This window comes from Anarrhichthys ocellatus, unplaced genomic scaffold, assembly GCF_004355925.1.
Source record: "Anarrhichthys ocellatus isolate YVR2014 unplaced genomic scaffold, GSC_Weel_1.0 scaffold9, whole genome shotgun sequence".
NCBI classification, from domain to species: domain Eukaryota; kingdom Metazoa; phylum Chordata; class Actinopteri; order Perciformes; family Anarhichadidae; genus Anarrhichthys; species Anarrhichthys ocellatus.
The window spans coordinates 9704750-9729568 of record NW_022280039.1 but is presented as its reverse complement, the minus strand read 5'-3'; the positions used below and the strand labels follow the sequence as shown (position 1 = coordinate 9729568).

At 41.3% G+C, this 24819-nt stretch overlaps 1 protein-coding gene across 2 annotated transcripts in view; it reads right to left on the bottom strand.

Moving 5' to 3' along the window:
- LOC116384753 (collagen alpha-1(XXVII) chain B-like) overlaps positions 1-24819 on the bottom strand; it is a 75663-nt gene that overhangs the window by 9356 nt on the left and 41488 nt on the right. For both annotated transcript variants that reach the window (XM_031849695.1, XM_031849696.1), the window contains 33 exons: positions 23865-23918; positions 21731-21775; positions 20741-20794; positions 19416-19460; positions 17498-17551; positions 16721-16765; positions 16352-16405; positions 16077-16121; positions 15806-15859; positions 15413-15466; positions 14579-14632; positions 14429-14482; positions 14288-14341; positions 14147-14191; positions 13122-13175; positions 12847-12891; positions 12637-12690; positions 12209-12262; positions 11919-11972; positions 11163-11216; positions 8586-8639; positions 8084-8128; positions 7381-7425; positions 7141-7194; positions 6139-6192; positions 5996-6049; positions 5574-5627; positions 5250-5303; positions 3389-3496; positions 3239-3292; positions 2906-3013; positions 2735-2788; positions 244-297 (listed from right to left, as the gene is read on the bottom strand). In XM_031849695.1, coding sequence (XP_031705555.1) covers positions 244-297; positions 2735-2788; positions 2906-3013; positions 3239-3292; positions 3389-3496; positions 5250-5303; positions 5574-5627; positions 5996-6049; positions 6139-6192; positions 7141-7194; positions 7381-7425; positions 8084-8128; positions 8586-8639; positions 11163-11216; positions 11919-11972; positions 12209-12262; positions 12637-12690; positions 12847-12891; positions 13122-13175; positions 14147-14191; positions 14288-14341; positions 14429-14482; positions 14579-14632; positions 15413-15466; positions 15806-15859; positions 16077-16121; positions 16352-16405; positions 16721-16765; positions 17498-17551; positions 19416-19460; positions 20741-20794; positions 21731-21775; positions 23865-23918 — 1818 coding nt within the window. The remainder of the gene's footprint in view (positions 1-243; positions 298-2734; positions 2789-2905; positions 3014-3238; positions 3293-3388; positions 3497-5249; positions 5304-5573; positions 5628-5995; positions 6050-6138; positions 6193-7140; positions 7195-7380; positions 7426-8083; positions 8129-8585; positions 8640-11162; positions 11217-11918; positions 11973-12208; positions 12263-12636; positions 12691-12846; positions 12892-13121; positions 13176-14146; positions 14192-14287; positions 14342-14428; positions 14483-14578; positions 14633-15412; positions 15467-15805; positions 15860-16076; positions 16122-16351; positions 16406-16720; positions 16766-17497; positions 17552-19415; positions 19461-20740; positions 20795-21730; positions 21776-23864; positions 23919-24819) is intronic.

Here is a 24819-nt window from a genome sequence, read left to right as displayed (position 1 = left end):
TATCAATGATCAAATCAGGGATGACTTTAGGAATATTGCAAGGACAAGACAGACAGAGGAAGCACTAATTAGGGACACAACTGAAGAACCAATGCATCAAAATAAGTGACCGCTCAAAGACAATGACCTGCGCGACAGTTTTACATTGTTAAGTAATGCAATCATTCCAGGTCTACAGAGCTCATTAGACACAATCAAAGTGCAGACGGCGATTAGAGACAGCAAGTAAATGTGGTCAACTACCTTTTCACCTTTTGGCCCAGGAGGTCCAAGGGGGCCCTGCGGTCCCATGTGACCCTACGACAGGAAGAAGAGTTTGAGACTGTAACCTCCCAGCCTTCACTCCCAACTCACTGTGTGAAATATTGTGTCGGTAATGTGGAGAAACAGACCGAGTCGAGGTAGAGAGACGGACGGGGAGAAAAAAAATCTCCCCGTCCCCAGTCTGTAAACTGATAATGCACCAATGTCATCAATCAACACTTAATCTTTTGTTGCCATGGAGAATGCAATTTGAAGACCCATCAGCCAAGTCACGGTTATATGCGTCAAAAATTTGATTATACTGTGGTTTCAACTCTGCCATGATCAATTTCTCATCACCAATCTTATCCGGAATAGATTATGCGCACATACAGATAATAACTAGTTTTATTGCAATTTACAAATTTTTTTTTTTTTATCTCTTTTGCACAAGAAGTAAGAAAACACATTTTGTAAAAGAATCCACTGTAAATGAAAAGCTCCCCCCATCGCCCCAGAACTGGCAAAAATAAAGTGACTTCTTCGCTGGTATGGTTAGCTAGAGGAGACGTATGTTCAACTAGCTGCAAGCAGACACTGCTCGCTAGAAATCAACACGACACTCGCTTTTTAATTGCTTTTTCTTGTATGTCCTTGTGTGTCCTTGGGACGCAACAAATATTGTTTTGGTGTCTACTTTCTGCCCTCTAGTGGTCAACTTTAAGACAAATAAATAATTGAAATTGTAAAAGGTTTTACCTCTATCCACACTGCCATTAATCAAGATAAGATGTCTTATGTTACCCTGGTTCAAACAGAATCATGAGAAATCAAAGTTAAGTCATTGGCTGAAGAAAGACGAGTGATTCAATCTGCACTTAAAAAAAAATCAAATCAGCCAAAACGGCACATCATCAGAGTATCGGATCCCACCGAGTGTGGAGAGAAGGGGAAGAACAAAACCCCACAGCAACTGAGATCCAGCCTGTGATTCATCAACACCAGGACAATACAGACACCGTATTGTCGTCGCGGGTCAATTTTATCATTCAATAATGTATGAAATATGTATCTCGATGAATCACCTTCCAAAAATCAATCCAAGCTTTTGGTTTGTGAGAGAGAAGAAGCGCTTTGGGTTTCTCAGTGAAAAATGTGGAAATGATACAAAGAAAAAAATCCCACACACACTAATCCGACCCATAAAGATTGAGTGAATACGACGAAGATGTTTCAACATGACATCTTCAACAGGTTTTGTATCTGTCAACGAGGCAACTTTCTTGTTTTGGGCTTTTCATGTGGGGGTTACCCATCCGACATTACATTGTGTATACACTACTAAGTGGCACAAACATAAAAGATTTGGAAAACCTTCATATTAAGGTCATGTCCACAATGCATTATAAGCTAACTCATAAGACATTACTGTCACGGTTGGGTTTTGCTATGTGTGTGTGTGTGTCTCTCCTGATCATGCTCATTCTCTCCACCTGTGCCAAATCACCTGCCCCTGGCTTTTCCCTCTGCAAACCCCACTCATCTCCACTCACCTGCCAGCAATCCGCTCATCACCCCTCACATACTTATACTCCCCTGCTTGCCCTGTTCCAGTGCCGGATTATCAATTGTTCTTTGTTTCCCTCCCCGTGGACTCGTCTCATCTGCAGTGGTTCTTCCTCGTGTTGACTCTCTGTCTCCCACGGTTTGTGTCTTTGCCTTTTGTGACCAAGCCCCTTTTGTGACCAAGCCCCTTTTGTGACTTTGCTTTTTATTTTTCAGTTTGGATTTTTCGTGCTCCCGGTTGGAGTAGTTTTTGGTTTCTGTTTTTGACTGCTTAAAGTGCCCAGTAAAGAGCCTTGCATTTCACCTCACCTTGTGTCCTGTGTCTAAGTCTGCGCCTGAGTCTCTGCTCCACTCCTAAACCCACATGGTGAACCGTCACAATTACAACGCATTTTAAAACATTCATAATCATGCATGACAACTTGTGACAGCTTTTTTTAAAGTTTAAAAGGTACTATCAATGGTGGACGTAATGTATTATAAGTTAATCCTTCATAATGCGTCATGGTAGTTAAAATGCGTTGTGTAACCCACGAATCAGATTCTTCTTTCTATCACTCTGGCACGGAGGTATAACGCATCATGAATGCTGAACTTATAACACATTAAGTCCACCACTTAAAATACTTTATAAACCCTGTAATACATTTTCATGCATGATTAGACAGATTTATGAAAGAGTTTTATAAAGCCATATATATATATATATATGCTTATTATGTATTATAGACATGACATTCATATAAAGTGGTGCCATAGTTTTATATATCAAATAGGCCTTTAATGTAGAGGCTTAATAATGCTGATTGTCACCGTTTTTAACATTTATGGAATAGACGGCAGATATAAGACGTTTGTAAGGTTTGGAGCTGCAGTCGGCCGGTCACTTTTATAACCTCCCGCATTATTGCATCACTGTTCTTACCTCGTAACCTGATATGCCTGGATCTCCTTGTTGGCCCATTCTCCCTGGAGCACCCTGGGGAAATATAAATAAATAAATAAATATATATATATATATATATATATATATATACACAACACATTTAGCCCACATCCATCAACAAGCAAGCAAGTCCTTGAAACTATGTCTCACCACTGGCCCGATGGTTCCTCTCGCTCCCTTCTGTCCGACAAACCCCATCTCTCCGTGCTCACCAGTTGACCCGGGCTCACCCAGGTGACCTTGGTGACCCTTGCTCCCCTGGAGGGAGGCCATCAAAGAGAAAGTTTACCCCCAACAGTGATGCAGGTAGTTTGGCAAAAAACAACATTTAATACTGAAAGTCTATTTGACATGGACTGAACTGTTGCTGTTTGTTTACCACTACAGCAGAGAACCGTTCAACCGCTTGTACAAGACTGCAAATTAGACAGACGTCCAAGAACGAAAGGTGGATTTAAGCTCCAAGCAAGTGAACTGACAAACCTTTTCTCCTGGTTTTCCTCTTTCACCAACACTACCAGGTTTACCTTCCTGACCCTGGTAGAAGAATCGAAACAGGGTTGTAAGTGGACGAAAAAGAGTCTCTTCATGGGAAATGAATGAAATTTGCAGTTGTGCCGCCGAGACACTCACCCTGACACCGACCAATCCGGGAGACCCAGAGGGTCCTTCCTTTCCTTGCAGACCGATTTCACCCCTGTCTCCTTCAGTGCCTTCTTGACCAGCATCCCCCATGTCACCCTGAGAAGAGCAGCAGCCCATTGAATAGAGTGATAGACAATTGAGTTACCCTAACCAGGATTTTGGCCTGTTCAGAGTGGAAAAAAGAGTGATATCCAATAAATATATGACATATATCAATGAAAGCTCTGTGTGTGCTTACAGGTTTTCATGTTATTCCAGATTGCCGAGTGCAGTCTGTAGCGTATAGAGCTTTGAGTCTACCAATCTGAGCAGCAGCAGGTTATGAATAAAATCTTAAACTGTATGCAGTATTCTCACGGCACAAAGATGTGACGCAAGGACGAGTGGAGATCTGAGCTCTACATCTGGCTTTACATAAAACTCTTGATACAGCATTCTGAACTAGCTCTGGTTCGTACACTGACGGGTTTGGCATGTAAACAGAGAGTTACGGTAGTAACATGACTGATTTATTAGACACAACTGCTGTCATTTTGAAAGATTTTCAAGAGTTTGACATGATGTACAAGGTGCATCACTTGGCACATTAATCCGAACTGACCATGAGGACTTCAGTTTTGTTGCAATTTCGCTGTGAAGATTGTTGGCCAACCAACCCTTCATAGCGGACAAGCTGTTTTGTAGACAGCTGTCCAACCGACTGGAGGAAGATATCACATATTTCCAAGAGGAAATATCTGATATAGAAAAACTGGAGAAGCAGCAGAAACACCCGTCGGGGAGACAAAATGAAAACCAAAGAATTGTGGTCCCACTGACTGAATATTCTAGTGAACAGCATGAAGTTTACGAGGCACTGACAAACCTGTAGTTCGATTTTCTGTTAAGACGTGGTTTTAGTTTTGACTTAACATTTAATTCTCTGTAGCTTCTGCTGTACTTCCAAGTCCTGTATCCAAAAACTCTTTGCTTCCACTTCATTTCTTAGACTTTTTATTCAACCTAGCCAACCCAAAGGAGATGTATTAAGAAACAAAAGTGGGTTATCTCTGATATTGCAGATGTACAATCCAACAGGCTTTTGCTATATGGGACTCAATCTCTAGAATTTGGAATTGAATTTGCTTCAGACTGCTGGAGGGAGGCAAAATAATGTTTGAATCCTCTAATTATTTGCTGAATTTCAGTTTTTAAATTTGCCTAACTAATAAGACAATGAACCATGACATTCCTCTTGGGCTGCCGCTTTCCATCCAGAAGCTGCACTCTGGCCAAGAAGCCCTCAAAGTATAGTTTACCCTCCTGACTAACAGAAAACGTCCGACACTCAGGTTGAGTCTATTCTAATCCTCAGTGTCCTCTGTGCTCACATTTTACCGCCTTCTCCAAGCCAAACACTGTTTGTGGGTCTGTCAGCTATACTTCCAGCAGTGCGGCTCTGCTGAATAGGCAGGCTTTTTGTACTTTCCATCTTTTTTTTTTTCTGTCACAATACTTGCCAGACTTTGGAGCTCCTAAAATAGCCCCGCTATCTGTTTTCACTAAGCGTCAACACAATGCAGCTCCAACTGTACAAAAGCCAATACCTCACAAACAATGGTCGACTTGCCCTAATTACAATAAGCTGCTCCAGTAGACTGGAGAGTTCCCTGGGTTCACAGACATAGGAATCAGGAAAGAATTAATCTGTGTTGAAGTTATTGACAGAAATTTGACAACCGGCCGAAGTCGTGAAGCATCGTATTTTATTCCTTTACTGTGTCCCTAGACAGTGAAAAGCACTTGGCTTTTTAAAGGGACAGATAAATCAAATTATAAGTCACAGCATGTCTTTTATTTTTGAACTTGCCTTGGCTCCATCGGGTCCACTTAGTCCAGCCTCCCCATCGATGCCTGGCTCACCCTGACGGACAAATCATAAAATATATTATGGTCGCAATAATATTTTTATGTGTTACAACGACAGTGATCACAGGAAGCAGACACAGATGGCCAAACATTGGCAAAACTGTATTAGAGTACATAAATTGGTACATTTTGAAAAACAAAATGTACCAATTTGTTTGCTCTTTGTTGCAACAACAAATGTCTTCTTTTAAATATTTTTAAGGGTTCTTCAAAAAAAAAACTCTTTCACTCATAATTTTACAGAAAGAAAAAGTGTGTTCCTTACTCTCTGGCCAATCAAACCCTGCTCCCCGATGTTGCCAGGTAGACCGATGTCGCCCTGTCAGCAGAAGAAGCATGATGGTTATGACATTGGTGATGTTTTGTATCTCTTGATGTACAAGCTTTGCTTCCACCATTTTTTTCAGCACATTTTGAGCACAGAAAAAAAAAAACTGCTAAACAAGTAGAATAGTTTCACAAACCTCCATGAAATTTCAATAGGAAATTTAGCTTAGTCAGTAGTTACTTAACCCTCTCCTTGTGCTTTCCCTACTTCCCTAGTAACCATTAAGCCTGATAATAATTTCTGTACAAAATAAAATTCATGTGCATTATTTTTTCTCTCTCAAATGCATCATCTGTCTTTCTGGATAGAGGCACTGATATGTTTGCATAGAACGGGAGGTGCTCCCTCCTCATCTTCACCTGCTCTCCCAGTTCACCAGGCAGTCCTCTCTCTCCGGCCCTCCCCAGCGGCCCCTGTCAAAAACAGCGACAGCCTTTAGTATTCGCTGCCTTCGTAAAAGTCAATGGCTTTCTTGCACCAGCAGCAGCGGGATCAAGCTCACCCATGGCCCCATCGCCCCCAGTGGCCCAATCGTTCCTGATGGCCCTGCTGGTCCCTGCGGCGACAAAGCAGAGGCACCAATAAAAAGGTTAAGAGTGCTTTCTAATCTTGGACAAATGCCTCTGAAAGTGACGGTGAAGGAAGAAAAATGCGAAAAGAAATAAGAACCAGGAAGAAAGTGCGTATTTGGAGAGATAAGTTAATCTGCGGGGCTAACAGCCTTCAAAACACTGAGCCAAAGCTTCTGTAAGTGATGGAAACAGGCCTGCTGTTACAGAGACACATTCAGGCTACAATAAAGCTGCCTCTCCAGGACGGGGGTGGTGTAAATCAAATAGTCTCGGACTCTCTACTTCTCTGCTTGTGTCTGTGAGACTTGGGCAGAATGAGAGAAAGTCGATTAGGTTGTTCAGGGCTTTTTGGAGCAGGATATGGGTTTCATGAAGCAGTGAATAAAAAAGTGTCAAAGTTGAAATTCTGAGTTTATATGCAATGGGAAGGAAGAATAGTTCACAGTGCGTGCCGGAGAGCCACATGCCATAGTAGATTATAAAATGTCATAGTATAGAATTACATTAAAGAAAATCCTAAAAGAATGTTATAAAAATAGTCATAGTAGACAAGAGTATGACACGTCAGAAAGAATTCATAGTATAGTATACCATAAAAACACAAGTTTATAGTCCATATAAATGAAATCCCAACACTGTTTTAAAAACTGTCATGACATAGAATGCCATGAAAAATGTCATAAAAAATGTTAGAAAATAAGTCAGAGTAAAACGCCATAAAAAAACATCATAAAAAATGTCAAAGTATAGTATGCCATTAAAAAACTGAAATAGAAAGTCATCATGTCATATAAGTCATAAAAGAGTCACAGTATAGTATTTCATGGTATGCTTTATGCTAAATGTCATAGTATCGTATGCCATAGAAAATTGCATAAAAGGTCATAGTATGATTCTCAAATATGGAAACAAAATGTATGTAATAAACTCACTGGCTCTCCTGCAATTCCTTTGGCCCCTGGAGGTCCAGAGGGGCCTTGAACACCCTGAAAAGAGTTCCAGGGTTCATAATACAGACACTATTGGTATTCACAAACATGATGAAATGCTACAACACCCACTAGAGTCAAAGTGTGACACACAGGGCCTCACGTATCCACCACTGCTCCCCAAAATGAGTCCACCCCAAAAATCAAGTCTGAAAGAGACCTCTGATAGCCTCAAACACTTACTGGGAATCCCTTTGGCCCGGCTTCACCTGGCTCGCCAAGCTTGCCCTGCAGCACAACGACACAAAGGGGAAAATAAGTTCAACATGTCAAACTAATGGAGGGTTAAAGAGGCATGGGCAGCAGGCTTAGTTCACTGTCTTGTCTCCTCCTTTACATAATAACCAGGTCATGAATGTTTGGCACGCTTGCTTGATAAAGGACTTTAATTGATCATTGGTCAGAAGTAAAGAAATACATTTATTAATAACTAATTATTAATTGACTACATTTGTCTGGCACCCATAGTATAGATAAATGATACTTGATTATCAAAATAGTTAATCTGTCATCTGAATTATCATTTTTTGCAATTATTAAATATCTCTAGGGGCCAATTAGCCATTTGGGAATGCACCAAATTGTGACTGTACCAACAAGAAATAATCGGAAGGTATAGCAGTCAAACCAGAAGGAGAAATGAATGACGACATGCCATATCTTACATGATCATATACTATATGTGCCATTAAGCGTGCTGTATGACTGCTTCACTGTGTATGCTTTAATGAGATGGTCATTGTACTGTTCACTAGCACTAAAGCACCACACTCCTTATTCCTTGAGGACTTCAAAAGGTCAAATATAATGAGGATTGTGCTAATACTGCTAATGATGCTATTACTGTTATGAGGGGAAAGCAAAAAAAAAGAACAATTTCTCTCACCATGTCCCCGGGGAGGCCCAATTTTCCTGGTGGACCATCAGGGCCCTGCAAAGAAAACATGCAACTCAGTAAACTGAGCTCTCTGAAATCCCCCAGAGTTAAAATGTTCCCGACTGCCAAGCACTACCACCACCATCAATATTTTAGTCCTCTTTGATTTAAGGTTCCGTTGTTAGACTCGCAGCTTACAAAGAGCGTCCTCTAAAGAATCTTTAGATGTTAAAAATAGTTAATAATTACAGTCTGCTGAACAAAGCTGCTTGTAAAAGTTCTCCTGATTGTTTTTCTCTCGCTCTGTTACAGAAAGAAGTGCCACTGTGTTTACCCTAGCTTGCCGTGGGACAGACTTGATGTGTGCAATAAGAGAGTTGAAGGCCAGACATTTCTCTGAGGCAGGCATGTAACATTATCAATAAAGAGCCACAAACTGGAACACAATCCGAGACCCTGAGAGAAAGTTTATCAATCGTTGTCAACTTCCACCTTCTGACCACGTGCTCACCTTTACTCCTGTGGACCCTTTCTCCCCCACTGGCCCATCAGGACCTCTCGGACCCTTTAGAAAGAACATAAATTCGTCATTGATGAATAGCTTGGGAAAATTTGCCCTTTAACAGACCTCAGGCAGACGTTGTTTAACATATTAAGTCAATGAATTAGGGCACTTAATCTCCATTTTTGTCATCCCTATCTAGTGGAGCCTGGGAGGCAGCTTTCTTTGTTTCCTGTGGTTAAGGCCATATCGCAGCCACTCTGTCAAAAGTTGTGGCTATTTTGCAAATACTTGGCATGTGCAAATTAGCTCCGATTCACAGTCCAATCCGCACTGTGTGGACTTTGTCCCCATCTTTCCACCGCCACACACACAGTGGCCCCGCCTGCACACTGGGCTTATTGTAAAGACGCCTTGGGAAAAGGTCACAAATCCTGCAGCTGATTCATCGTTGCCTATAAACTGGACCAAACTATTCGCTGTTAGGAAACATTAGAGGACTCTGACTGTGTCTTTTTCTGTCTGTCCATGTAAGCATCTGTATATATAATAATGATCCAAACCAGAACAAGAGCAGAATGCAGCTCACACCTATTTAAGGCCTTGATCATTTCACCGCTGCTTGCTAATAACAGACAAAATAATTAAAGACCTTTGTTGAGAATATGAATCAATTTGAATAAGCAGTGTGAGCATCGAAAGTATTTTGAATCATTACATGAATAAAGCTGACCTTGTGATGTCCTTTTCTGCCTGTTAATTTTCAATTACTGTTGTTTGAGAAAGTCAAATTGTATTCACTGAGAAACTAATTCCAGTCAATTTAATATTGAGTGACATAACAGAATAACACATAACAGTGGATAACTACTTTTTTAGGGCAATTTAAATAAGCACTAATCAAGACCTGCCTTTGTGGTACTGGGCGAGTGATCTGTCTTATTTCAAGTTATTGTCACTTAAAAAAAACATAATTTTTTCGAGGGGAAAACAATTGACTATGTGACTTAATAAGATGTTTTATAGTGCAGACATGTACCATCTATTTCAGCTTCTATAATCAGTTTTTCTGATTAATTCAACACCAGCAAGCATCTTAGGGGGAAACACACTCGCTTCCCCCCCGTTCTTTTTGCTCTTTAAAGTCCACTAGTTTGAGGGCTTTTTTTTACCTGAAGAGTACAATGAAAGCCTGACAAAATGATGGAAATGACATGTTTACATATCAGAGATATGCATCACAATTAAATTCAGTGGACTCAGTTTGAATGGGGGCTCGGCAGATTCAGTGTGACAAAACGCTCTCGAGGAAAAAATTAAAAAACTTCACAAGATATCAGAGAAAACAAGAAGTAAAGTAACAGGATTGGATACATCCTCCAAATAGGCAATATCGCAATTATTATTACAAAACTTTGAGCACAGGAAAAGGTTGTTACTGTTTTTTTCCCCCACTCCTTGTTGACAGAGAATTACTTCAGACAATGTAAGGAGTAGATTTGGAGTTTCATCGTGTTGGTGTTAATTCTAATTTCCAAAGCCTTGATGTAATGTTCAGCTATTATAGTCGTAAAATATGACGCTTGTGACTGCTTGTGATATCAGGGGAGCCATGTAAAACCAATCGGGGTGAAATGCGTTAATTATACCACTTATTTATGTTAGATCAATTATTCATTCAGTCCAATGATCCCGCTGTGCAACCATGAGACATTTTTTCCAAATTACAAAACTCAATTATGGAAAAGCCAGCGACCACTGGAATCATCCTGAGCTGGCACACACACACACACACACACACACACACACACACACAGTAACACACATACACATTTCCATGTACAGAAAATCCAGGGTGTTTAGTTTGGACAAGCCTCACTTAGAATGTTAGAATTTACCAACACATTCAAGTTGTTGTGACTATGTACAGATATTTTGTCCTTTTTTTATTTATTATTATTATTTATTATTGTTATTTTTAAGGTCTTTTTTTATTCTTTGGGGAAGGTTGCTAAGCAATCCTCGCTTTGGTGTTTTTGCTCTGCACTTCAAAGAGATGTAATTATCTGATGGTTGCATTTTATTTCATTATTTATCTACAATAAGTTCAGGGCTTCTCTGTTTTGTGCTCATTCATGGTCTCTTCATTCAAGGGGCCCATCACTTCTTATGTTGCCTACTGGAAAGTTACACAGTTCTTCTTCTTACATTTATTGCAAATAAACTAAAAATACAAACCTGGGGAAAGACATACCAGCAAATGCTCACAATGACAATGCTGTCATGCTGATGTTTAGCAGGAATAACGTCTATCATGTCCCACATCTTTTAGTTTAGCAGTGTTAGCATGCTAACACTGCTAATTATCACGAAACTAAGTGTGAGCCGAGGCTGGGGACCAAAATGTCATGGCGATCCATCAGAGCTGTAGGCATATTTCAGTGAATTTCAGTCCCTAAAGCCATGATGCCGAGTCCATGAATCGGGTGTAGATTGTATTGTTGTGTCATATTGGTTGGTAACAGACAACAGTACGTAATCACCGAATGGTTATATAAAGTTTTAACACAGATTTAAGTAGCTTACCGTCCTGCCTTTGGGTCCTCTGATGCCGATGGATCCAAGTGAACCAGGAGGCCCCTGAATGTGTGTGAAAAAATGTTCTTTGAGTTAAAACTGGAGCAAACTTTACAAACTAAGATACAAGGCAAAGTTGTCTCAGTTTCATTCTCATCTTCATTAACTTTCTACACAACCTATTTTGACAGCATTCAGCAGTTTAGTTCTTTAATATAATGTTGACTATCACAGGCTGCTTTTTAAGTGACTTTATAGAGGTCAGACTGATGTAGTCATTCAATAAGGGATTTTTGTTAAAGAGTAATTAACACCAGCTGAATATCTTATTTTTGCTGAACTCCAGTGGTTTAACTTCTCACTTTGCTGCAGTGATGTAGACGTGTACTTCAGGGCGGTGTCAGTACACCGTGACATCACTGTTGGATGTCAGAAGGGCAGCGCAGTACATTTGAAACGTAATGTTGTGAAATTAAACAAAACAGCTTCAGGTTCAGGCAACAAATCTACTAGATTCAGGAAGAGATTGTGGTTTGGGTTAAAATAAGTCATTTTGTTACGTAGTTTCAAAGTGTTAGTTTAGAACATGGGTTGCGTAACAAAAGTCTGTTCGTGTGTCTTTCAACCAGAGAGTGAAACTCTGCTTTTCATCCTGGCGTTGAGTAACAGAAAAGAACCAGATACTCTGGACCACACAACCGGCAGTGTGGTCTCTGCTTTAAATTCAGTGCACATGAAGCTCTGACAATGATAGCAGTAACTTACTGGGATCCCTTGCAGTCCAGGTGGTCCAGTCTCCCCAGGTATTCCAGTGTGACCCTGATGGATGCAACATTAGTCGAATGATATCTACTGCCTATGATTCATCAAATACAATCTTAAATTAGCTCTCATATTTCTGACTAAACTGGATGGCCTTATATTATCTGCCTTTTAGATGATTGATGTTTAGTAACTTTAATCTGTCTCTCCGAACATATCGCACCCCCATCCCTTACGTCTGTCAAATTGAGTTCCCCCTGGTAGGAGAGACGGGGTCCAGACTTACTCCTTACCATCGGCCCCGTTTCACCTGGCAGCCCTGGGCCACCTGTTTTGCCTCGATCCCCCTGGAGAGCCAAAAGCCACAATTAGGGGAACATTGATTAACTGTCGATGGATTAAATGATTAAGCGTCCGGTCTACAAAATATAAAATCACAAAAATGAAGTGATGCCTTCAATTTGCTGTTCCAAATTCTGACCAACAGTCCAACATTATTTAATTTACAATCACATAATACAGAAAAAAAAGCAGCAAATCTGCACGTCTGCGAGGCTGGAACCAGACGGCATTGATTCTAAAATAATGTGTAATTGACTTCTTGTTTCAGCATTAATCGCATGCTACATCAACAGAGAGCAATTTAACAGACTCGAAATCAAAGTTGGACAAGAACAATTTGCGATACCAGCCAAGTGTGACAAATTGAGAAAGCGCTAACCTTTTCTCCTCCGACGCCAGTCTCTCCAACAGGCCCGACAAAACCAGGCAGTCCCTGCAGGACAGAAAATGTGCTGTCTTAGCCGTCTCTTATTTCTATTGAAGTTCTATTTCTCATAATGGGCAGCACAGCTTTGGGACTCCAACATAACAGACACACAGTGAGCATCAAACAGAAATATCAGCAGAAAGAGGAGAGAGAAGCCTTTACCCTCTCGCCAACTTTTCCAACCTCGCCAGTTATCCCGGTCTCGCCCTACAGCAAAGCAGCCAATTAGCATATCACAAACTTAGTCATGCCTTTCGTTTTTTGAGTTCAAATCAGTCGAAATGTGCTTGGAGGGCCGTTCCCCTGTGGTAACGGAGAATTAACATCTAATTTACACATATTCGGATGATACATTATCATAAATGAAAGCCGCGGAGAGAATGTTCAGTTAAGGATGACAGTAGTTCGGCGGTGGATGTGTGAATATTGGGTCTGACCTTGAGTCCATCTGGGCCTGTCAGTCCAGGGAATCCCTGCCTCGCAGGCCTGCCCTGAGCAGAAAGCAAAAATGACAGAGAAGTGTACTGCAGCTCCACACTAAACAATAAACTCTCTATGTCTCCTGTAAAAGGTGCAGTCTGCCGTCCCTCTCGAGGCCGGCGGCACAAAAACAAAACCAACTGTTGATGCCAAAGCAAAAGCATGCCTCGAAGAAACTTAATGATCCATTAAACAGAGAGCCGTTTGCAGCATCAAAGGCTTCTTATTACTCACTGAAGGCATCGTGTTTGTTTTCGGTAATCGCTTGTGGGTTCAACTTTTGGGAGAGGGCCGAATGGAATCAAGCATTGGAAAAAGATAGGACTTCATTGGAAGAGTCTTCTCTATTGTTTAGCCTGGGATGACTCCAAACCAGCACTAGACACAAAGATAGTCACTGTGGATTCTATTCATACGGAAAGGTTCAAAGGCATTCTTCTTCTATGGTGTAAAATCCCAAATCTGTCTTGCACTGCTTCTTCTAGATTGTTAAGATGCTATTAATCGAGAATATAAATCTGTGTATGGTGGAGATATTTGAAAAGCAAACAACAAAAAGGACGATTTGAGATTTTTTTACTTTAATTACACATTTGAACTCCTGAGTAGATACCGATATAATGAATTATTGTGTGGATTTAGGTAAAAAATCCATCATCTTTTACAAGTAAATGTGACAAACAAACTATACATGATTGTTTGGGGTTCTTTTTATGATAGTAAAGATCACAGCAATTTGCTGACCAATATAATTATACAGCGTCCAAAAGAAAGTCTTTCAAAACAGCTTCAGAACAACAGAGACATCAGTCAGCCAAAGGACTTCCTGTCCATGACAGGTCGTAGTTTCTCCTCCAAAGCTAAATTTAGGCAGAGACACGTGGTGCACTTGTTGAGGTTTTGTGTGTGCATCCTAAAAGATAACTGTTATTGTATTTTATAACTGGTCTCAAGCCGCAGGGCTTATCCAATCAGCACTCACCTCGAGTCCAGCGGGTCCAGCAGGCCCGACCGATCCCTCGTCACCCTGATAAAGGAATTGTCACCAAAAGGTCAGGGAGAGAGAAAAAAAAAAAGCTTTCTATGTTTTATTCATTTTCAAAATATGTTAAGTCAACCTCACCTGAAGACCAAGCGTTCCTCTTAGACCTGGCAAACCTCTTGTCCCTTGCTTCCCCTGTGGATGAAACACTGAGAGTGAACTTCCACTTCATTTCTACTCACTGACAATTCACATCCAAATCGTTAATGTCGCTCTGCTAACCGTGGGTCCTTCGGGGCCATTTTGTCCTGGCGGGCCGATGTCACCTGGAAAACCCTGTGAAATAAGCTTCATCACCATACAGTAGCACACCACATTTTGTCAACAACAACATACATATAATGCACCTAGTCAAAACATAATACTAAATACCTCTGGGCCAGGAGGGCCTGGTGAACCATCAGGGCCCTTTTCACCAGGTTCGCCCTAAGAAATGTCACAAATGATCTCACTGTTATCATCCAGATCACACACCTCAAAGTAACTTGAACAAAATTGACAATACCATGGCTGAAGTAAGACTCTGATAGCAGGAAAGAGTATGGCCGGGGAGAGAGCGGGTACTACATGCTCGAATCTCAAATCAGATCAGGGAGCACTCAAAATATTAAGGACACTTCACAACGCACACGTGCCAATGTTGGTGATTAGTCTTCAGGCTAAAGCAGCATATGCACTGGGAATTTGCCACTCTTTGCTGGGATGTTCATGCTATTCATGGAATAACATACATTTCTTAGAACCAAAGTTATCTTGCATGCATGAGTGCCTGAAGTTTGTTTTGGTATACATTTGAAGATTTCAATTTTTTTTTGGAGTGCATCATAAGCCTTACTTTGCCCTTCAGAACAAAATTCTTATCAGCTAAAGAGAAAAGGTAGAGATAGCCTCCACGACAACATTCTAGAGGAGCCGTCTACCACTGTGTGCTCCATTGGATAGACAGTACACTTAATGAATGAAAAGAATGAAAAGAAATTGCTTAAGATAAATATTATCTCTATATGAAGGAAAACTTTACAATGTAGAGATTAACATCCCAACTCTGCACTAAGCTCTTTTTTAGGTGTTGCATACATGTAGAGTTTCTTATATCGTATAACAATGCATGGGATGTACCTGCATGCTTGAATGGGATTTCCATGCCAGAGTCTAGTTTTTCAAATATATTTTGTTTTGGTAGTTTGAATGCGGGATAAAAAATACCTGTAGTCCAGGTTTTCCAGAAGGACCCGGCAACCCAAGGGAGCCGCGCATACCCTGCAAAACAAAAGCCAGCTCAGAATAAACAAGTCAAGACAACAAGTGGGTCTAAAGTAGAAGTAAAAAAAATCATCCACATGAACATGCTGCTCAGATAAAGAAACACACCAACTTTCTATAATCGGATTAAAAGGAAATGCACTTATAGCGTTTTTTGTAGCAGAAGAAGTTTCCATTTGTTAACCCATGCACACAAACATCTGAGCAATCTGGACATCAGGGTGTTGCTAAAGGACACTTTGACATGCAGATAGGAGAAGCCAAGCATTGCACACTAATCCTATTATTCATGGGCGACCCACTGCACCACCTGAGCACATACAAACATAGACTCACCTTGTCCCCTTGGAATCCACACTCCCCTGGCTCCCCTGCTAAGCCATCATCCCCCTGAGAAAACACAAAAGAATATAAACAAATCCAAATGTTAGCAAAGAGATTATTCAGTAAGCATGCACCACACGAGCGCTGGGTTTACACAAGCCGTGCATGGGTTTGTGTTATCGGTTAGCTTTCTCAGGACTCCAAAATAAGGTTTTGTGATTTGTCACCTCTAGGATTATTGTATATTGTAGGTTAGTAATGATAAAATACATATGCAGATCACCTTATCACCTTTCAGTCCTGGTTCCCCAGGGTTTCCAGGTACTCCCTGGGAGGCAAAATAATAATAAAAAAAAAAAAAAGATATTAATGTGCAGTCCTGGCGTTTACCGAGGCTGTGGAATAAACTAATCACCAACCACTTGTCACTTCGTCTCATCAAAGTGAACACAAACGCAACTTGGAGACATTCTGGTTAACCAATCAAAATGTACCCTATTTATTTTGGATCCATACCAAAACCAGACAGAGACACGACTACAAAACCGCATGATTTACCTTGAGTCCTGTTATTCCTGGTGAGCCCATAAAGCCAACAGAGCCCATGTCTCCCTGCACACATCAGCACACACAAAACACACACTTCAAACACTGAATGTCCAGATGAATTACGTCTTAAAGACTGGTGCTCATAATACCCCAAAAAAACCTTTCTGAGATGAATGTCTCAATAGAAAGATGGGGAAGAGATAAAAGAAAAGGGAGTAAGGAATCAAACTTTATTTTCATAGCACTTTTCAAACTTTACTTTACTAGTTACAAGCTCATTTCTTAAAGAAAATATATATTTTAAACAAGGTACCAAAGTGTTTAAAATTCCAAAACATAAAGGTATAAAATCAGTGAGAAAGATACAAGAACACTTACAATAAGACCAGTGACTCCACATGGGCCAGGAGATCCCAGCTCACCCTAAGAAGAAGGGAGAGAACAAAGACAGATGGATAAAGAAGAGATGCAACACAGGCACAGTTAGATAAGAGCTGGAGAGCTGGAGGGGGAGGATACACATGAATTCAAACTGTGTGTTTCTATATTTTGTTTGTTCACTAGTGTTTTCTGAGCAATGTGTTCCTCCACTCATTTTAGCATAGCGAGTGAGCACTTGACACACGGAGAGGCTTGTTCCAAAACGATCTACCCCGCAGCCACATGCCATGCCGACATCCTCTCCGAGCTACGCATCCAGTGGAGAGACGGGTGACACACAGCCCAGTGTGGCCTTCCTGTCGCCTCCTCTGTTCCTCTACGAATTGAATGGAGACGAATTCAGCCAAATGGAACATCCCCTGTTCCCTCTTGAGGCAGAGGAAATGAGGCCTGGAGGAGGCTCCCAGAGGTCAGCCAACCGCGAGCAGTGAGGGTCAAACTAAAAGAGGAGGAGAGGCGAGTGGAACGGCTGATGCTGCCCTCGTAGGTATCAGTATGGATTATGATGGGTGAGTTACTGAAAGACCGCACAGACGTATCTCACAGTCAGTCGAGTGCAGGAATACAATGTTCTTGTTCTAAAACAATATGCAAGATTTCACCAGATTTTGTCTGAAATCTGGTGAAATCTCCGTCAGGTGTAATTTTGACATGAAGATTTTTTTACAGTGCCGAGTGAGTAAACGGTGCATTCATGTACATAATATCACTTACTGGGTCCCCATCAGGGCCAGGAGGTCCTCTCTCTCCTAAGTCACCAGAAAAGCCCTGGGCACACAAACAAACAGGATGGTCATGTTAACCAGAGAGGAAATTGAGTGGCTTTATCATGTTCATGCTGTCAAAACATGGTCACATGGTTTGTCGGTGAAGTTATCGCACCATGCACAGGGGATCAACAAAGCGTTTCCCAAAACAGCGGTCTAAGCCAGGCAAATCCCCTCAAACGGGCTCCCAGCGCTTCATTCCTGGGAGACCGGCAGGAAATTCCACGGCTGTGTTTCCGAGCAACCGAGTGTCTGAGTGTGCGCGCGCTGGCAGCCCGCGGAACCAAACCCCCCCCAGGACTTGCCTAAATGACCGAATAAAGCTGCTTGGCACAGAAACTGTTGACTCTTTTTGTTTTTGCTTGGTGCTCGTAATGCCATTATAGAGGCAGAACAAGAGGTGTGATGCAGCCGCGAGGCCACATGCTCAACGTGTGTTTGTCAATGTGCCAAGGTCAACACGCAGCCAAACCGCACATCGTGGCTCAGCACTCGCCTACAGTGGTCTATGGTTACATTCATGAGAAACAGCAGCGAAGCCGAGAGATCTCTCATCGTCTGTCTGCAGACAGAGAGAAGGATCAAATGGAAGTATGAAGACCTCAAGAGATGGCAGAGAGACGACAGTTTGTGTGGCTGATTTACAACATTAGGCCAATGTGGACAAGGTAATGAGCCGTAATTGGTGCAACATGAAACTGGAAATGTGGAAAAATGTGCCTCTTTCAGAAATCTCAATAACTGACTTGGTTTGATCAGAAACACATGAAAGTCTTTGTTCTCATATTGACATCAACTTTCATCAAGGCTGGCGAGACCCTTCTAATTATGTGATTGGTCCGATGGAAATCTCTGCCATTCTGCTACGCACAATTAAAAAAGGGGAAACTTTTCTACTTTTCATCCATAAAGTTAACACAGGAGGAAGGGAGCCATTAAACACTGTAAAAAGTACATAGTCTCTGTGGCTCTCGTTGTTTTAGGCTTTGGGACATGTGGATCAAAGATGCCGGCTCCTTCTCTTGTGTGTCTTTCCAGATTTTGTTAAACAGCATTACTGCTGACTCAGGACAGACAAAAGCTTCTTGCGTAAAGTCACTGACCTCACTTTTCACCAGAGGAAGGGAAATGACTTGCTCATGACTTGGCTATTATGAGGTTTTTTTTTTCTTGGCCTCAGTCTGTCACTGACCGCTACTGCATAATAACTTAAAAAAGAACATGTGCAACCAGACTCGGCCTGGGAAAACAGCAGATTTACACGAGTGGTCATGTGCTGTATTAGTATTTTCCATGTAAGCCTGGAAGGATGGGGAATTTACTTCCAGGCGCCAACGACGATAGACTTCTCTGAACTGTGGTTAGTGACTCTGAAGAGCCAAACCCGCAACTGACACATCACATTATTATAACAGTTCCATGCAAAACAAGCACAGTAATAAACACACTCTAGGAGCTGTAATGTTTCCTAATCAACTTCAGCCAGAGAAGATTAATCATTTAAGATTTATAGATAAGGAGTCACTGACTTTAACATGAGGTCAGGACTTTCTGAATAAAAAAAAAAGGATCTGACTGATCATTTAAATGTAATCTGCTGACACATGAACATTGTTTCCAATACATGCAGGCACGCTATTTAGGGTGCAGTAATCTCTAGCATCACTGTGCCAGTGTGGAAGTTAGCACAACTTCTCTTCACACACTGAGACCAGGAGGAGATTTGTCAAAGTAATGCTCATTGAATACACTTTAAAGTAACTCCGCGCTACAGTAAGAGTCTATAGATCAAGACAAACAACCCTCACTTTCATGAGGCTGCATTACAAATGTTCTCTGAGAAGTATGTTGAGAGAAAACTTTACCGGCCTACCCATCTTGCCCTTCTTCCCATGAACGCCAGGAATTCCCTGGAAACAGGAAACAAAACACAGTTGAGACAGAGCGAGAAGATGGATAAGAAGCTAAAGTAGAGATAAAAGTGAGTAATGCAAAAACATAGAAATCATTAGAGAAGCCTAAAAGCCTTTAGCCACACTAGCAGCCCTGTGAGGCGTAGAGTCTTAGATGGAGTAAAAATGAAGAAGCAACTTCTCTATTCTTGGATCCTCATCACTTGTGTGGAAAATGTTAAAATATTGAGCTTAACAGTTTATTGTTGAGCTTGGCAAATATTCAGTATTTCTAACTTGTCAAGACTTTTATTCACACAGCAGTATATAAAAATAGGTTCCCCATGTGGCTATTTTATAAACACCATATATTATTATTCATTGAAGTACCAGACAACATCTACAGTATATCAAGATAGAAGATGTTGGCCACCCAGCCCTACTCAGAAGTAAATGGAAATCTGATCACATGCAATTCCATGACAGTTAAGCAAACATTGTCTGCTGAGCAAGACGATGTGATACGATCTAAAGATCAGCTACAGCTACTAAATGGACCTTGAGGTGAGATTGCTTTATCAACTTAACCATAGAAGTTTGTCTTCCGTACGATGCCAATTTTAGAAATATTCAGAGTAAGCTTGTCTGGTTCAGGTTCAAGTTATTGTTGCTTTACTCTCATTAGACTGAATTGTACTTTGTCAGCCTCAATAAGCTGAGCTTTTTACCTGAATGCTACATTAGCATGCTAATTTACTAACATTCAATATGAAACCTCAGCATGTTGGCTTCGTAGCATGCCATGTCAGCAATCATCTCAAAGCACAGCTCAGATTGACAGAAACCTGATAGCATTGGTGCTAAATAAAAAGTCAAAGAATCACCAAAGCAATTAATGCTCTAAGGATCATGCTGTACATTTGAATTGCATGGAAATCCATCCCAACATTTGTGACGTGGTTTACTTAAATTCGGATCAACTGACCAGACTGACTAACTCACTGAAGGCTAACGGTGGTAGCATAGCAAACGGCGCCACTTGACTAGTGTGGCCAGAAACTGCCCTGGAGGTTCATGGGAGTTTGAGTCCTGGCTGGGTTTCAGTGCATTTAAATCCAACTCTACATTTCAACTTTATCCAAAACAGTAGAGAGGTTGGGTTGTAGGTTGTCTTTATCCCTATCGGCTTGATCCAATACAGTTTAAAGGAGCGTGATCTTGTTCAGTGTGCCTGCAGTACTTCAAGAATTAAAACCTATTTGCAACAGGCATTTACTCTCACAGCCACTAGTACTCACTCTCTCGCCATCAGGACCAGGAAGGCCAAAACGCCCGAGGAGGCCTATGTGACCCTAGAGAGATGAATAAATGATGGAGTGCAGGCACAGGAAAGCCAAAGAAAGATGAAAAAGAAAAAGAAGGTGGACAATGAGACTGAGCAGAGATGATGGGCATTGTGTAGAACTGTTAGATGTCAACAACACCGACATGTCTCAAAAGAACTTCTACAAAGGCTTCAGCTGTGGTGCTTCATTGTGTTACAGCACTGCAGGCCTTTTTTGCTGCGGTTGAGTGGTCTTGTAGAGCCAAGCCTTGAGGCAAGTGTATATGCCCATGGACTGCATGGTGCTGGCTTCCACGATGTAGTCCAAGGGCACATACCCTCACATCAGGGATCTCTGAAGAACTCCCGAACCTGCTCAGTGGAAGAAGAGGCAAAAGCGGTCGAAAAAAAGGGGCAGCAACACAAATTAGCATGTAATGAGAAGCTAACGTCTGAATGCATTACGTTTATGCTCGGCAGCAGAGGCAATATAGTTTTACGATATTTGGCTACCGTTAAAAAGAAGAGCAAGCACGGAAAGGGATTTCAAGAAAGCCAGAGTTAATTGCTCCTATAGTACTTCACATATACTAACAGAACCATCTGTCGTTATCATTACGGAGTTAACAAGGCCAGAAGAGTGGCGTTTATGACGCTGGCCTTTTTTTATGTACCCATACTGGTTAGGTAATTCATTTAGCAGGCATTTCACAAAGTTCAGAAGCTTTACTACACAAAGGAGGGTCATGCCTCTCTCCCCTTGTGGCCTTCAATGGAAGCTGAGCGAGGCTGCATGACGAGAAAATGAAATACAAGTAAACAGAGGACGTCTCTCTGAGGGAGCTTTAAACACCTTACAGTGTGAGACATACACTATTTACTTTTATTCCCAAACATACTGCCTTTAAAGAGTTTAATGACACAAATCCATGACAAAGTTGTAATTTTTCCAGCATCTACTTACCATGACTCCTTTTGGCCCCATTTTCCCCACAGGCCCGGGTAAACCCTAAATGTAATACATGACAAAACATATTTCTATGGTTACAAACATGTGGCAGAACGTCATTTGTGCTGTTGTCAAAGTGCTTAAGTGGAAAAACAAAGGGAAACATTTTAATGATTTAGGCTATCCAATCAGGTTAAAAAAATCCATTCTCACTTCTTGATTGTAAGCAAATTTATTCAGATTTCTTTTTTTTATTCTGTCATTTGCGGCGTCAATATTTAAAGGCTGAATGAGTAGGATTTGTCTGTTGCATTCTGTAAATACAACATTTACGCCCCCTGACTGGGGGGTTAGGGTGCTTGCCAGCGGGTGAGAGCCGACACCATATTCACTCTCATTTTGGAACGAGATTTGTCTGCTTGCTCGCTATATTTACATGTTTGTTTTTTTGGAACTGTGTCCTCCATTTTCATAGCTTCCTCATGGATGCACGCTTACGATCTGGCAACTGGTCGCTATGTTTTTATAGAGGTTGGGACAAGATAAGGAAATACAGACAGAAGGCTGGGTCTCTGAAGATAAAAACACAGCCACACACTTCTCGTGGGTTATAAGTAATGATTGAGAGGGACTATATTTGTATGAGTCTATACTGAATCCTACTCATTCCACCTTTCAGCAACATCCACTAATTACATCCATTAATTTCTCAGGGACACTGTCAGCAAATCCACCGGTGCAGAAAATCTCCTCCTGCAACTTTAAAGATCAACTCTCAGCTCAGGAGAACTCCCCACAGCAAAGCACAACGCCTTGACATAAACTCACAGCGCTGGTGATTCACAGCCCACAGATGGTGGGCGGTGCTGAAGCCTAATCCATCACACACAAAGTGTCTACAGGGATCAGAGTTCTGTGACATCGTTAGTGCGCCGAAGCAGAGAGGCAAGCACTGGGAACTCTATACGTTATCATAAACACTCAGGAGTGGACCAGTGAGCAAGCAGTTGTCTTGATATTTATGGAGTTTAAGAGCTAAGAGGAAACATGTTTTTAATGCAGAGAAACCCCAGTGTTACCCAGCTTTGACTTCTTAGAGGGATAGTTTGGGTGAAGATGAAGGTCGGTGCACCCCCAGCTTGGAGAAACACACTCAGGAGCAAAGTAATGTACAACAAAATGTATTTCAGCCATCTAAAAGACAGGCTCACCTACAAAAGAAAAATCAATATCCGTTTAAGTGTAAGTTATATTTAGAATGTTTTCACTACTTAATCTTGCTGTCAGACAGGCCTTTCTGACGGGGAACTGAACTGAAAAGGGTAACTTATCTATGCTCTCTTCAAAGCCACAAGACTCCATTAACAAAAAAGGTTATACTTTCAGATCAAAAAACATTCTAAATGAAGCGTACACTTGAACCGATATTGATTTTCTTTGTTGAGCCTGTCTTTTCTGTTTCTCCAAGCCGGGGGCGCAACGAGCTACTGTAGGTGATACACTGACTATGGATGAGCACCTCATGCAAGCCCACTTCAAAACACCCTAACTATCCCTTTAAGTTAACACTATTCATAGAAGTGGAGCAACGAATGTTGGTCTCAGTTTAGAAGGACAGAGGAAGCTTATTTGTACCCGGGGATCCGAGGTATTATTCCCACTTTTATTACCTCTTCTTTCTTCAGAGCAGTGCTTACAATGGAAGACTTTTGACATTTTATTTCCTCACTAGACCGGGGGCATCTGTCGCTGAAGTTCCACCACAGCTTCTCAACATCTTTGTGCCCTTTCCCTTTCATTCAGCCGCAACAAAATATTTATTTGGATTGACCAAATTAGATTCTTTGAGGCTGACTGAGATGCCTATGGCTGAGATTCTTTGCCGGCATCCAATATCTTTAAATTACATTATTTTATAGCTGCGGAAAACAAACAAGGATTTGATGTTCCCCCGAATAATTCCATATGTATTCATCATTATGACAGTGATGAAATCTCACAAGCAGAAATTTGATTTATTTAAAGGTCGAAAATATTTTCAAAAAGCTAAATTCACAATAGAGACGATAAGTATGTGTGTGTGTGTATGTGGGTGTGTGTGTGTGGGTGGCCCTGCTCAACCAGCACCGCAACACTAGATTTACTGCACCTGCCTGCCAGGATAGCCTTTGGCCCCGGGGCTTCCATCATCTCCCCATTGACCCTGTGGAGAGAGAGACAGAAGAGAAATCAGCTCTAGAGGAGGACAGGAGACCAAAACAGGGAAGAGGAAGAGAGAAAGCAGTGAAGGATGGAGGGAGGGAGGGAAGAGGTATTCTGTAGGAAAACCATCGTTTTCTTCTGCACACATGGTTTCTGTTGGAGCCTCAATGATTGCAATGATAAGAAGCAAAAAACAAGCACTTTATTTATGAAGTAAAAAACAACAATCAATTGGTCCGATAGAAGAATTAACATCTCTCAGCTTTTCAATGTTTTTTTTTAGCGGAGTCAGTGTGGCGTCCTTAGGAAAGAGGCGCCACCGTGGACACTAAAAACCACTCAATTAATCCGACAGTAAGAGCTTTTTTAATGGGGTCGAGCCACATGCTGTTAAGACTACTGCGAGCATAGCTTTGCCTTAATATGTTTATCCTCAACAACGCACAGTATAATACTTGAGTCATTCCTTCCTTGTGGTGAGAGTAAACCCAATGCAGCCCTCCGAGAAGAATGCTTAATTCTACATGTATGGGAAGAGTAGAAACAGGGTTAGTTAGTGAAGGCATGCAAGAAATTACAGGCTGGTGGTACAGCATGCTGAAAGCTCACCGCAGTCATTACACACTGGCGACAGTTATGTTTCTGCCAAAACCAGATAATTAATGTGCTGTGAGAGATCACAATGTTAATGCGGTATTAAAAATGATATGAGAAGATCTTCTAAATGGCCACAGAGAAACTGTACTCATCGTGGCAAATTGTAATAGTAATGGAGTTACTGTTGCAATGAAAGGAATTATTTATTATTATTTATTTTATGTTCTACTAGTTCAAGGAAACACAGGTGATGCTATGCACATATGATATTGTGATAATGCAAATGTTTTGTGCATGTAAATCAC